General features: G+C 42.9%; 1 protein-coding gene across 1 annotated transcript; it reads left to right on the plus strand.

Annotated features, from left to right (window-relative positions):
- The first annotated feature begins 419 nt into the window (after positions 1-419).
- On the plus strand, positions 420-12,631 carry LOC133367638 (vomeronasal type-2 receptor 26-like). Its single transcript, XM_061591734.1, has 4 exons — positions 420-911; positions 1,454-1,681; positions 5,222-5,453; positions 11,721-12,631. The coding sequence occupies exons 1-4, from the start codon at positions 420-422 to the stop codon at positions 12,629-12,631; spliced, it is 1,863 nt and encodes a 620-aa protein (XP_061447718.1).
- The last annotated feature ends 217 nt before the right edge of the window (positions 12,632-12,848 follow it).

A 12,848-nucleotide genomic window follows, 5' to 3' on the forward strand; every position in this document is an offset into this window, starting at 1 on the left:
CAGTTGAGCAGACTAAGGGAGAACATTATAGTACTCTTCCAAAACTGAAAAAGCGATAATACAGAAGTGGGCAAATATGTGCTTTCTGCTGCCCCGGAGAGCAAAAGGTTGAACTTTAGGAGGAACTTCTAAATGCTGAGAATAGTTTAATACTGTAAACCTTTGCCAACAGATGGTGGGGTCTCCCTCATTGGAGGTCCCCAAGCAGTGGCTACATTATTATTTGTCCCAGGTCATTTAACTCTGGCTTCCTGCCTCATTTAGGATATTGTACTACAAGGCCTATATCATGTAATTTTATTATTTAATATTCACCTCTGTTGTAACTGAAAAAGTATTTATACATTTTGTTTCAGCTCACTCATGGATCATTTCTGCCACTACAAGGTGCCAAAATGCAATTCCCATTTTTGTACCAAATGGTACCAAATGAAGCCCACCAGCACAAAGGAGTTGTACGGTTACTTCAGCATTTCAGATGGATATGGATTGGGCTTTTGGCTGTGGATGATGACAAAGGAGACAAGTTTTTACAGACAGTTGTGCCAATACTCTCCCAGAATGGCATCTGTTCTGCTTTCATAATTAGAATACCAAAACGTGCTTACGTAGATGAGCTGATAGACTTGTTTTTACAGCAGCGGGAAAACTATGAAATTCTTATGGAAAGAAAAGCCAATGTATTATTTGTATATGGAGAAAATCCATCCTTTCAGGTTCTGAGAGTGTTGGTCTTCCTAGCACCATTCTTGGAATTGCCACCTCTAGGTAAAGTGTGGATTATTACCTCCCACTGGGATTTTGCATCACTGTCTGTTCAGAAGATTTGGGACATACAAACGTTCCATGGTTCCATATCCTTCACAGTTCACTCAAAGCAGCCATTAGGTTTCCAAAAGTTCATTCAGATGGTAAGACCTTCCTGGGCCAAAGGAGATGGTTTTATCCAGGACTTCTGGGAGCAAGCATTCAGTTGTTCATTAAAAAAATCCAAGAGACAAGAGGGAGAGAATAAAATGTGCACTGGGGTGGAGAAACTGGAGAGCCTTTCTGGAATTTTGTTTGAAATGAAGATGACTGGCCACAGCTACAATGTCTACAATGCTGTCTATGCTGTGGCACATGCTTTGCATTCCATATACAACCATGGCTCTAAATATAGAAGGTTGGGAGAAGGAGAGAGCTTGACATTTCAAAATGTGCAATCATGGCAGGTAATTACAACTCAATACAGTCCATCCATCCCCCCAACCTCCACCCAGGCTTGTTTTTGATCCAATCACATGGTAAAATAATACTGTAACTGGCCACTCACATGAAGCAAAAAAGTAGGGAAAAGACAGCTAGATAAGACTAAATAGAGTAATCTAGATGTTGATTAAGAAAGGCCTTTGTAAAGCTCATGGAAATAATTTCAGGACCTATCTGCCCCTTTGTCCATATTTTAATCTAGGTCCATAATTCTCTGAAGCACATCTTATTCAACAACAGTGCCGGAGACACTGTGCACTTTGATGACAATGGGGAACTAATTGCAGGTTTTGATGTTACCAACTGGGTGATGCTCCCGAATGGCTCAGTGGTTAGAGTCACAGTTGGAAAACTAGAACCTCAGGCTCCTCCAGGCAAAGAGTTAAGCATTAACGATCACCAAATTGTGTGGCATAAGAGCTTTAATCAGGTAAGGCCTAGTGGTAGATGGCTGAGTCTATATAAAAGAGAAGAATTTAATCAATTCATAATTTTGTTCTTCAGATACTGAATTATGCTAGCATTATAATAGCATTATTATATTTTTATTATTATTTTAAAAACAAAATCAAAGGTAGTTCCCTTTTTTGTAAAGATGACACAAAACTGATGAGACCAAACTTGTTTATTTCACCTACACTGGTCACCCTGATGGATGACCTTTATTAGGAGAAGGACAGGGGGAGTGCGACCTTGTTATTCTTACTTGATCTCTCACCTGCTTTTGATACCATTGACCATGGTATCCTTCTGGGCCAACTTGGTGAGATGGGTATTGGAGACACTGTTTTACAGTGGTTCTGATCCTATCTCCAGGGTCGCTCTCAGAGAATAACATTGAGTGACTGTCTTTCGGCCCCCTGGCAATTGTGCTGTGGGGTGCCACAAGATACCATCTTGTCCCCCATGCTGTTTAACATCTATATGAAGCCCTTGGGAGTGGTCATCAGGAGATTCAGGGAGAGGTGTCAGCAGTACGCTGACGATACCCAGCTCTATTTCTCTGTAACATCTGAATAGGAAGAGGCCGTGCAAGTCCTTGACCTCTGCCTGGACTCGGTAGTGGCGGGCTTGATAAAGGCCAATAAACTGAGTCTGAATCCTAGCAAGACAGAGGTGCTGTGGGTTGGTGGTTCCCGAGTTTGGATAATTGATCAGTTGCCTGCTTTGGATGGAGTTGGACTCCATTTGAAAGAGCAGGTTCGTAGTCTGAGGGTGCTCCTGGATCCTTCTTTGTTGCTAGAGGCCCAGATGACCTCAGTGGCAAGGAGTGCCTTTTACCAGCTTCGGCTGGTAAGACAGCTGTGGCCCTTTCTGGACTGGAATAGCCTGACCACTGTTGTCCACACACTGGTAATGTCCAGGTTGGATTACTGTAATGCACTCTATGTGGGGCTGCCCTTGAGTTTGTTCCAAAAGTTGCAGCTGGCGTAAAATGCAGCAGTGAAACTGCTCACTGGGGCAGGGTATTGCCAACATGTCACCCCACTGCTGAAAGAATTGCACTGGCTGCCCATTTGCTACTGGGCCAAGTTAAAGGTTCTAGTTTTGGTGTACAAAGGTCTTCACTCAGAGACAGCAGAAGTAATTTGAAGAACATTCAAGGGAGGGTAGGTGGGTCTCTACTTACCATATTAAAGGTGCATGGTGGCCAAGTGGCCTGTTTATGTTAAAAACAAACAAACAAACAAAAAACTCTCCCTGCTGGCACCACTTTCTACAGAGATTATGCAAGGATGGATGAAATATTTGGGATTTTTAATCTTTTATTCATCTCAGTGCACCAAAGTTTGGAAGCCTGCAATAACAAGGAATCCTGGGAAACAGCCTCTCTGTGAGCACATCTTGTAAGCCTGAGGGTATAGACTCCTAAAGAAATTTGGGGAATGTCACCCAGAAGAAGCAGGCACTCCTTTCAAACAAAGAAATAGTCTGCATAGTGTTTATGATAATCTTAACCTTTAGAAGGGGACAGAATACCGATTATCTGAAACATCAGGAATTTACAGTGGAGAGATTGCAGTCATTATCTGGAATTCATCTGGAAATAGTTTTCTGGGGGAAAACAGATTCCTTGACCAGTATTCCTAAATCCTTTTCTTGTCCTTACCTGTCACTTCTGAATCTCAGTGGTCATGTTTACATTAGGGTTATTTTAGTTAGAAAAGGTATAAAACGTGAGGGGTTTGAAGTGGTCGTCAGTTCCTCTTTCTGGAGGGCTCCAATGGCTACCTGCACCCCAGCATCCTTAGGACAAACACTGAGCTTCAGAGCTAAGGATTTGGATGAGATCCTTCAAATCTAGCACAAGGTGCAGCTTTGGCTCCTTGGGCTAGATACGAAAGGCTCTCTCTTAGCCTTAGACTCACAGCAACTCTCCAGGAAAGGTATACACAATTTCTGGGCTCCTTTCTTTTCTTTTTCTCCTGTGTGGGTGAGCTTGACTCAGAAGTGTGCGTAGGGTTTAGTGTCTTTGCTTCAGTCTATCTAGCTCTATAGAACGAATGAATGAGTAATAGTTAGAACGCTGCTAGCTATTAATTGTAATTGTAAACTGTAATATTTTTCCTTGTTTCCTCTCTTAATAAAACCAACTTTTATCTTAGTTTCTATGTGCATCATTGAGTTCAGGGCAGAGTCATACACACTTTAAGGATTACATGCGGATTAACTCTAGCAAAAGGTCTCACTACCCTCATGTTAGGCGAACTTGCATTTCTAGTGAGCTATGCTCATGAGGAGGTCCAAGGTCCATTCATAACAATTCTGTGACCATGCAACAATGCAAATTCTACGTCCACTGGCACCTGAGAGTTCAAATAATTTCTCCCCACCTTTTTCACAGGACACTTTGCTTCACTTCCACCACCACCCTGAATGGCAGAAAAAGATGAAGGTGAAATCCCATGTCCCTTCCCCCCATGTTCTTTAAAACACTGTATTGAGTTCCAGGTGTAATACTGCAAAAATGTCACATAAACTCTTATTTCATGAACTAGATATCATCTTATCAGCAAATGTGTAGACATTCACATGTTCCGGCCATATCCATGCCTTTTCAATAGTCACATTTAGGAATGAAGCATGATGTAATCCGTTGGAGGCAGGTCTACCAAGGCGAGTGGGACACTGCCCCACCAAACTCAAGCTGCCTTCAGACAGACCCATCTGCCTGCTTTCTTACTTACAATCACTGCAGGGGTGACACTGCCTGGCAGCTTCCTCCTGCTCAGTGTTGCCTTGTAAAACTCAGTAGGAGGCGGATACGGACATAACTTGAATTAGTTGTCTCTGCCTGTTGTGGGCTCAGGCTGTGCCTATCATTGAATTTGGTTCCCGTATAGGTAGCCTCCTGCCTTACACCCTACCAATCCCAATCGATATGAACCACAATCAGCACCCTCTAATACACTTCCTAACCACTAACAACCACATCCCTCACTTTTTTTTTGTAGCTTTGTGGCTTGGCCCAGCCGGCAGTGAATAAGAGACAGAGGAAGTGCTCCTTACACCTGTGAATCTCTTAGATTCTAATAAGTTTGAATAGAACAGCTGTGCAAAGACTTGGAGCTCATAAATTTATTATTTTTTAAATCATTTCTGCAGAGAAGGAACCTATCTTGAACAGTGAAGCTTTCTGTACCCCACTGATTTCCCCCTGAAGTCCACATCTGGACTGATGATTTTGAGAGATAAGGATGGAGTATGTGAATTATTGTATGATCTAGCTGCTAAAACAGCACAACCTCACATACTCCCACTGGGAATCTCTGGGAGTGGGTTGGATGATCCTGGAATAAGAAAAAACATGTCTGGATGTGCAAAGTATTTATCAGGCAGGGAAATGGAAACTTTCTCTACATCTCAGATCTCAGTCCAAACTGGAAGAGGATTTGGGGTTTTGAAAGTTCACCTCACGTTTCTTCAGGTTTTACTGAGCCCATGAAGTTTCCATCTGTACTCACGTCAGGATAAATTTCCTGGCACATACAATCTCAACAACCCATTAGTTGCAGATCAGATGGGCTCAATATACATTTCCTTGATGTTTATTATCAGTTTTGGTTCTGTGCAGGTGTTGCCTCTTTCTGTGTGCAATGACAACTGCTATCCCGGTTACAGCAGGAAAAAGAATGAAGGGGAGAAGTTTTGCTGCTATGATTGTGCTCCATGTCCAAAAGGGATGATCTCTGACTATAAGGGTACGATGCATAATTAAGACATTTCCATAATATAATATATTATTTATTTGCTATTTGTTTAATGAATGTACATCCCTTGAATGAACATATAGGCAGTTCACAATACAAATTTAAAGAAACAACTAATCATACTTTACAAACTTTATTTATTTATTTATTTATTTTGTTTAATTTATAAACCACCCTTAGCCTGTGGCTCCCTGGGCGGTGTACAACATAAGATAATACAATAAATCAGCAAAATCACAAAATGTAAAATACAGATACATAACAATAAAATAAATTAAAATAACCAAACATTAAAACGTTTAAAATACATTAAAATGCCTGGGAGAATAGGAAGGTTTTAACCTGGCGCCGAAAGGATAACAACGTAGGCGCCAGGCGTACCTCCTCGGGGAGACTATTCCACAATTCGGGGGCCACCACTGAAAAGGCCCTGGATCTTGTCACTACCCTCCGAGCTTCTCAATGGGTCGGTACTCGGAGGAGGGCCTTAGATGTCGAACGAAGTGCACGGGTAGGTTCATAGCGGGAGAGGTGTTCCATCAGGTATTGCGGGCCCACACCATGTAAGGCTTTATAGGTCAATACCAGCACCTTGAATTTGGCCCGGAAACAAATCGGCAACCAGTGCAAACGGGCCAGAACAGGTGTAATATGTGAGGACCAATTGGTCCTCATCAACAGTCTGGCTGCTGCGTTTTGCACTAGCTGCAGCTTCCAAACCGTCTTCAAGGGCAGCCCCACGTAGAGTGCATTACAGTAGTCCAATCTAGAGGTCACCAGAGCATGAACAACTGAGGCGAGGTCATCACCGTCCAGATAGGGGTGTAGTTGGGCTACCAACCGAAGGTGGTAGAACACATTCTGAGCCACCGAGGCTACCTGAGCCTCAAGTGACAAGGAAGGATCGAAAAGAACCCCCAAACTACAAACCTGTTCCTTCAGGGGGAGTGTAACCCCATCCAGAACAGGATGAACATCCACCATCTGTGCGGAAAAGGCACTCACTAACAGTGTCTCAGTCTTGTCTGGATTGAGTTTCAGTTTATTAGCTCCCATCCAGTCCATTATCGCGGCCAGGCAATGGTTCAGCACATCAACAGCCTCACCTGAAGAAGATGAAAAGGAGAAATAGAGCTGCGTGTCATCAGCATACTGATGACAACGCACTCCAAAACTCCGGATGACCGCACCCAGAGTCTTCATGTAGATGTTGAAAAGCATGGGGGACAGAACCGATCCCTGAGGGACTCCACAATGGAGAGTCCAGGGTATCGAGCAATGCTCCCCAAGCACTACCTTCTGGAGACGATCCGCCAAGTAGGAGCGGAGCCACTGCCAAGCAGTACCCCCAACTCCCAACTCCGCGAGTCTCTCCAGAAGGATATAATACTTTACAAACTTTAGAAATATTCTTTATAAACTATTTTAAAGAAAGCTGGATAGGGTAAGCTCACACCAGGGGTAGGGATGGTGGTGGCCTCCAGATGTTGTTGGATTGCAACTCCTATAACCCCTGATCATTGGCTATGATGGCTGGGGCTAATGAGAGTTTTAGTCCAACAACTTCTCTTATCCCTGTCATAGACCTATGAAGCATAAAACAACATCCGTTATCTCATTAGCTAAAACCCTGTTGAAATATAAAGAGCCAAACTGGTCCACCCCTCCACTTACCCAAGAGTTCTACAACCACTGAGAATGTTTCCTGGGTCCCAAACAATGATACATCTAAACCCCTATAAGAACACCTCTAGCAGATCTTGGGGTATGGGTAGAGCCACATGGGAGAAGGAGGTACTTTAGATTATCTGCCCTTAAAATGTTCCGATATTTGAATTGGGCTTCAAAATGAACTGGAAGTGAGCAAAGCTGCTTCAACAACAAAGGTACTTGCCCCCAGTGACTACCTAAGGATAAGGAACAAACAGCTGCATTTGGTATCAGCTGACATTTCAAATACTTTTCAAAGGAGGCCTCATGTAGAGCTCATTGTAGTACTGCCATCTCAATGTAACTGAGGCATGAACTACATTCTCTAGAAAGGGACACAGTTGGTCTACCATTTAAACCTGAGCAAATATACCATACTTCTGGCAACAGCAAGTACTTGGACATTCAGGAGCAGAACTATTAGCACATTATAAACAACATTTAGCAATGGTTTCTGCGATCTGTGTAGGAACACCTGACTTCCATTAGTTTCTCTGATCGGTCAGTAAGATTCACAACTGTCCCAGGCTATGGTCTGAAGGCACATGAGGCCAGCTCCCTGCTGAAGCTAAGCAGAGTCAGGCCTGGTCAGGGCCTGGATGGGAGATTGCCTGGGAACCACATGTAAGCCGCCTTGGGTTTCTAGCATGAAAAGAAAGGTGAGGTATAAATGTAATAAATAAATAATGGCCTTGGTTGCCACATGATGACCTTTGTTGGAAAAGAGACAAGAGCAATGCAACCCTTGACCTCTCAGTGATTTTTGATACCATTGACCATGATGCTCTTTTGGAGTGGCTGAAAGAGGTGAGAGTTAGAGGTACTGCATTACAGTGGTTCTTCTCCTACCTGCAGGGCTGCTACCAGAAAGTAGTGCTAGGAAATTGTTGGTTGGCTCCATGGCTATGTGGGGTCCCACAAGGGTCCATTCTGTCTACTATGCCATTTAACATCTATATGAAACCATTAGGACCATTGTCTGAGGAACTGGAGCATGGTATCATCTGTATGTTGATGACACACAGCTCTGTCTCTCCATTCCATCAGAATCAGGAGAGGCTGTGAAAGTGTTAGACCAGTGTCTGGAAGCAGTGATGGCAGCCAATAAACTGAGGCTGAATAAGATAGAAGTGCTGTGTCTAGGAATTAGGTGTATAATCTGTTCAGGGGGGATGTACACCCCCTGAAGGAATAGATTCATAATCTGAGAGTATTTGTGGATTCCAGTTTGTCACTAGGGTCCCAAGTGGTTTCTGTGGCTAGGAGTGCTTATGCCCAGCTCAGACTGATTCATCAGCTATGGCCATTCCTGGACAGGGATAGGCTGACCTCAGTTGTCCATTCTCTGGTGACTTCCCATCTGGATTACTGTGATGTGTTATACGTGGTACTGCTCTTGAAGACCATCTGGAAGCTGCAACTAATGCAAATGCAACTCCTAGGTTGGTAAGTGGGGCAGCCCAATGGGATTGTGTGTCTCCAGTCCTGATAATACTGCACTGGCTGACAGTGAGTACTGGGCCCAGTTCAGGTTATTCGTTCAAGCATATGCATCCCTAGATGGCTTGGGACCCAAGTACCTAAAAGAATATTTTCCTCAGTATTAAAAATCTGGGACCCTACATTGGCAGATGAGGCTTTGCTGGTGGTGCCACCACAGGGGCTGCCTGGTCGGCACTGACCCATGACAGGGCCTTTTCAGTGGTGGTTCCCTGTTTGTGCAATGCCACCTTCCCAGTGAGATGCATCTGTCTCCATCATGATTCACTTTTAGGAGGAATTTGAAAACATTCCTCTTTACTCAGGCATTTGATAGCTGAAGGACACTGTTCCTGGCAACCCTGAGATCACTGGATGAAAAAATGTTTTTAACAGTAACTGTTTTTAGAATATTTTTAACTGCAACTAGTTTTAGAAGGCTTTAACTGTTTTTAGAATGCTTTAAAATGATTTGTTGATGTGTTTGCTGCCCTTGGATCCTTTAGGCGGAAGGGCAGGATATAGACAGACAGACAGACAGACAGACAGACAGACAGACAGACAGATAGATAGATAGATAGATAGATAGATAGATAGATAGATAGATAGATAGATAGATAGATAGATAGATAGATAGATAGATAGATAGATAGATAGATAGATAGATAGATAGATAGATAGATAGATAGATAGATAGAAATAAAAAAATGTGGTTATGTGGGCAAGGGCCATAGCTCAGTGGTAGATCATTTGCCTTGCATGCAGAAGGTCCCCAATGCAGTCCCTGACATCTCCAGGTAGGGCTGGGAAAGAACCCTGCATGAAGCCCTGGAGACCCACTGCCATTTAGAGTAGACTACTGACCTAGATGGACAGTGGTCTGATTCAGGCAGCTTCCTATGTTTCTATGTACCTTTGTTCCTATGCCTTGATTTCTTCTCTAAATTAGAAGGGAAGATCATGTTTTAGAAATGAGTTTTTTCCTTCTCCCTATCATGCCATATTTAGCTTGATTTGATGCTATTAGAGGCAAGAAGCTTTCCTTTACAAAATGGATTTGTTGTCCAAATGAGAAAAATGAAAAGGAGAATAAAAAAACTCTGGTGAAAGAAATGCAAGAAGATAGTAAAGGATGCTAAAAAGGAACTTGAGGAGCACATTGCTTAAAAATATAAAAATTAACAACAAAACAATTATTTACATACATCTAGGGAAGCAGTTGGACCGCTGGATGACAAGGGATTCAAAGGTGTGATAAAGCAGGATAAGGAGATTGCAGAGAAGCTAAATGGATTCTTTGCATCTGTTTTCACAGTGGATAATATAGGGCAGATTGCTGTGCCTGAACTAACTTTTGCAGGGAGTCAGAAACTGAGGCAAATAGTGGGAATGAGAGATGAAAGTCTAGTCAAAATAAAAACTAACAAATGGCCGGGTCTGGATGGCATACACCTGAACGTTCTCAAAGAACTCAAATGTGTTTTTATGTTCTTACAATGATTCGGACCTGGTCTTGAAAACCTAAAGCTCTCACCTCTGTGATTTCCTACCCATGGATGGGAAAAAGGTAGATTGTGATCTACCAGTAGATCCCAGGATAATCTGTAGTACACAAATGAGAATTTTTTTTACTTGTTTACAGCAACAACAAAAAGGCTTTTCTTCTGGATTAGACTATTGATCTGTACTAATCTGGAAGAAGGTTTAATAGGCAGGTCATCCCAGTGTATGGCTCCACAGGTGAAATAGGCATTTTGCACTGTTTCTGAGCCATTATCTTATTTCACCCCTCCTAATATTTTCCCCTGATTGAAACTGGTGGACCTCATGGTTCAAGATAAAAAGGAAGTACATCCCAATATCATGTGCTTTCTCCTTTCCCATTACAATTCAAATTTGTTCACAGATGGCTAGAGACACAACAGCATAAGTATGTGATGAAATGGAAATGGGCTGCCTTTAAGTTGATCCCGACTTATGGCTATGCTATGAATAGGGATTTCATGTAAGTGGTATTCAGAGGGGATTGACCATTGTCTCCCTCTGAGGCTAGTCTTCCCCAGCTGGCTAGGGCCTGCTCAGCTTGCTACAGCTGCACAATCCGGCCCCTTCCTTGTCCGCAACTGCCAGCTGGGGGGCATCTTGTCCACAGCTGCACAGGTGGCAGGGCACGTAACCCCTGAGCCACTCCCTGTGGGGGTGATCTTTAGCTGGCCCTTGACACCCAGGAGACATGAGCAGGGATTTGAACTCACAGACTCTGGACTCCCAGCCAGGCTTTCCTCCACACTGTGCTGTACCAGCTGTTAAGTATGTGATAGTAGGGTCATTTTACAGTGGAGCTATAGAGATCCCAAATTGTGCCACCATACATTACCAAAAACTTTGGTAGCAAAACTCCAAGAGCTGATTCTGACATAAAAATCAGTAACATGGCTTGGCTCACTGGTATCCCATCAAGGAAATGACCACACACAGAACTCTGTACCTTCAACTGGATGCTGTGTCATGTACCTTTGAGATCATGCCACAGATAATCCCAATCTCCCAGTATACATTAACATTAACAATAAATCAGCATCTATGAGGACTTCAGCTGAGAGCAAATGGTTTCACCACAGGCTAGTTGCTGAGTTTGTGGCTTGAGATGAGCATTGAATCATGTATTTAAATGCTCCCTGAAAAAAATACATCGAGTGAAACCCAGCACTGGGTGAATAAAATTCCATTTCTCCAACCCACTGTATCTCCCATGGTACCCACAACTGTATTCAGAAGAGTCCCTCAACAGTCTAGGATAGATTTGGGAGACATAAAAGTTGCTGCAGGGTGCAAAGGGAAAGAAGGGGTAGTTCCATTATATAAGGTTGCACATGGGCATAATTGGATATCACCCTTCAACACAACAGTCCACCAAAAGTCTTGATAACTCTTTGAAAATATGGAACCTTTTTTCAAAAAGGGGTGGCAGGAGCATAAAAACAGGCACATTCACTGGCTGTTATAAATGACTGCTCTACAAAGATACTGGGCAACATCTTGAAATGCTTAAGCAGCTTTTTTTTTCAGACATGGATGCCTGTGCCAATTGTCCAGAAGACAGGTATCCCAATAAGGAACAAACTCTATGCATTCCCAGGGTTGAAACCTTCCTCTCTTACAAAGAAGAATTGGGGGCCATTTTAGCTACCTTGGCTTTTTCTTTTTCTTTTCTCACAACTTTAGTACTTGGAATTTTCATGAAGCACAAGGACAGTGCCATTGTGAAAGCCAACAATCAGACCCTCACCTACATCCTCCTCGTTTCTCTCCTTCTTTCTTTCCTCTGTTCCTTCCTCTTTATTGGACAGCCTGGAAAAGTGATCTGCCTTTTTCAACAAATAGCTTTTGGCATCATTTTCTCTGTGGCCCTTTCCAGCATTTTGGCAAAAACTATCACTGTGGTACTGGCATTCATTGCAACCAAACCTGGAGGAAGGATGAGGAAATGGGTAGGGAAAAAACTGACAAATTCTATTGTATTTTCTTGCTCCTTTATTCAAGCTGGGCTTTGTACTTTTTGGTTAAGTACTTCCCCTCCATTCCCAGATAGGGACATGCATTCAGTGAATGGGGAAATCATACTGGAATGCAATGAGGGTTCAGCTACAATGTTTTACTGTGTCTTGGGCTATATGGGCTTCCTGGCCATTGTCAGCTTCATTGTGGCTTTTCTGGCCAGGAAGTTACCTGATAGTTTCAATGAGGCCAAATTTATCACTTTCAGCATGTTGGTGTTTTGCAGTGTTTGGTTGTCCTTTGTTCCAACCTACCTGAGCACTAAAGGAAAATATATGGTAGCTGTGGAGATCTTTTCCATCTTGTCTTCCAGTGCTGGTTTACTGGTTTGCATCTTTCTCCCTAAATGCTTCATCATTTTGCTGAAGCCTGAAATGAACAACAAAGAGCAAATAATGACCAGAAAAGGTGAACAAATATAAGTCTTTATTCTCCTCATACTGTATATATATTTCAACTGAAATTCTGGTAGTAGCAGTGCCGATAGAGGTGGACTGGGGACAGCTCCTCTCAAATTGGCATTGTGCCTTGATTCTGCTTTCAAATGCCAATTTTGTATGCTTCCCCCTGCCAACGAGAAAAAATATCTCACCTTGTCTGTTAATGAAGTAGAGACAATACAAGCTAGTCTTCTTTCCA

Source organism: Rhineura floridana, chromosome 11 (assembly GCF_030035675.1).
Source record: "Rhineura floridana isolate rRhiFlo1 chromosome 11, rRhiFlo1.hap2, whole genome shotgun sequence".
In the NCBI taxonomy this organism is placed as follows: domain Eukaryota; kingdom Metazoa; phylum Chordata; class Lepidosauria; order Squamata; family Rhineuridae; genus Rhineura; species Rhineura floridana.

Coding starts and splice junctions, on each gene's coding strand:
- LOC133367638 (XM_061591734.1), top strand. CDS start 420: ATGGTACCAAATGAAGCCCACCAGCACAAAGGAGTTGTACGGTTACTT. Junction 1,682..5,221: donor GGCATAAGAGCTTTAATCAG/GTAAGGCCTAGT, acceptor TACTCACGTCAG/GATAAATTTCCTGGCACATA. Junction 5,454..11,720: donor GATGATCTCTGACTATAAGG/GTACGATGCATA, acceptor TTTTTTTTTCAG/ACATGGATGCCTGTGCCAAT.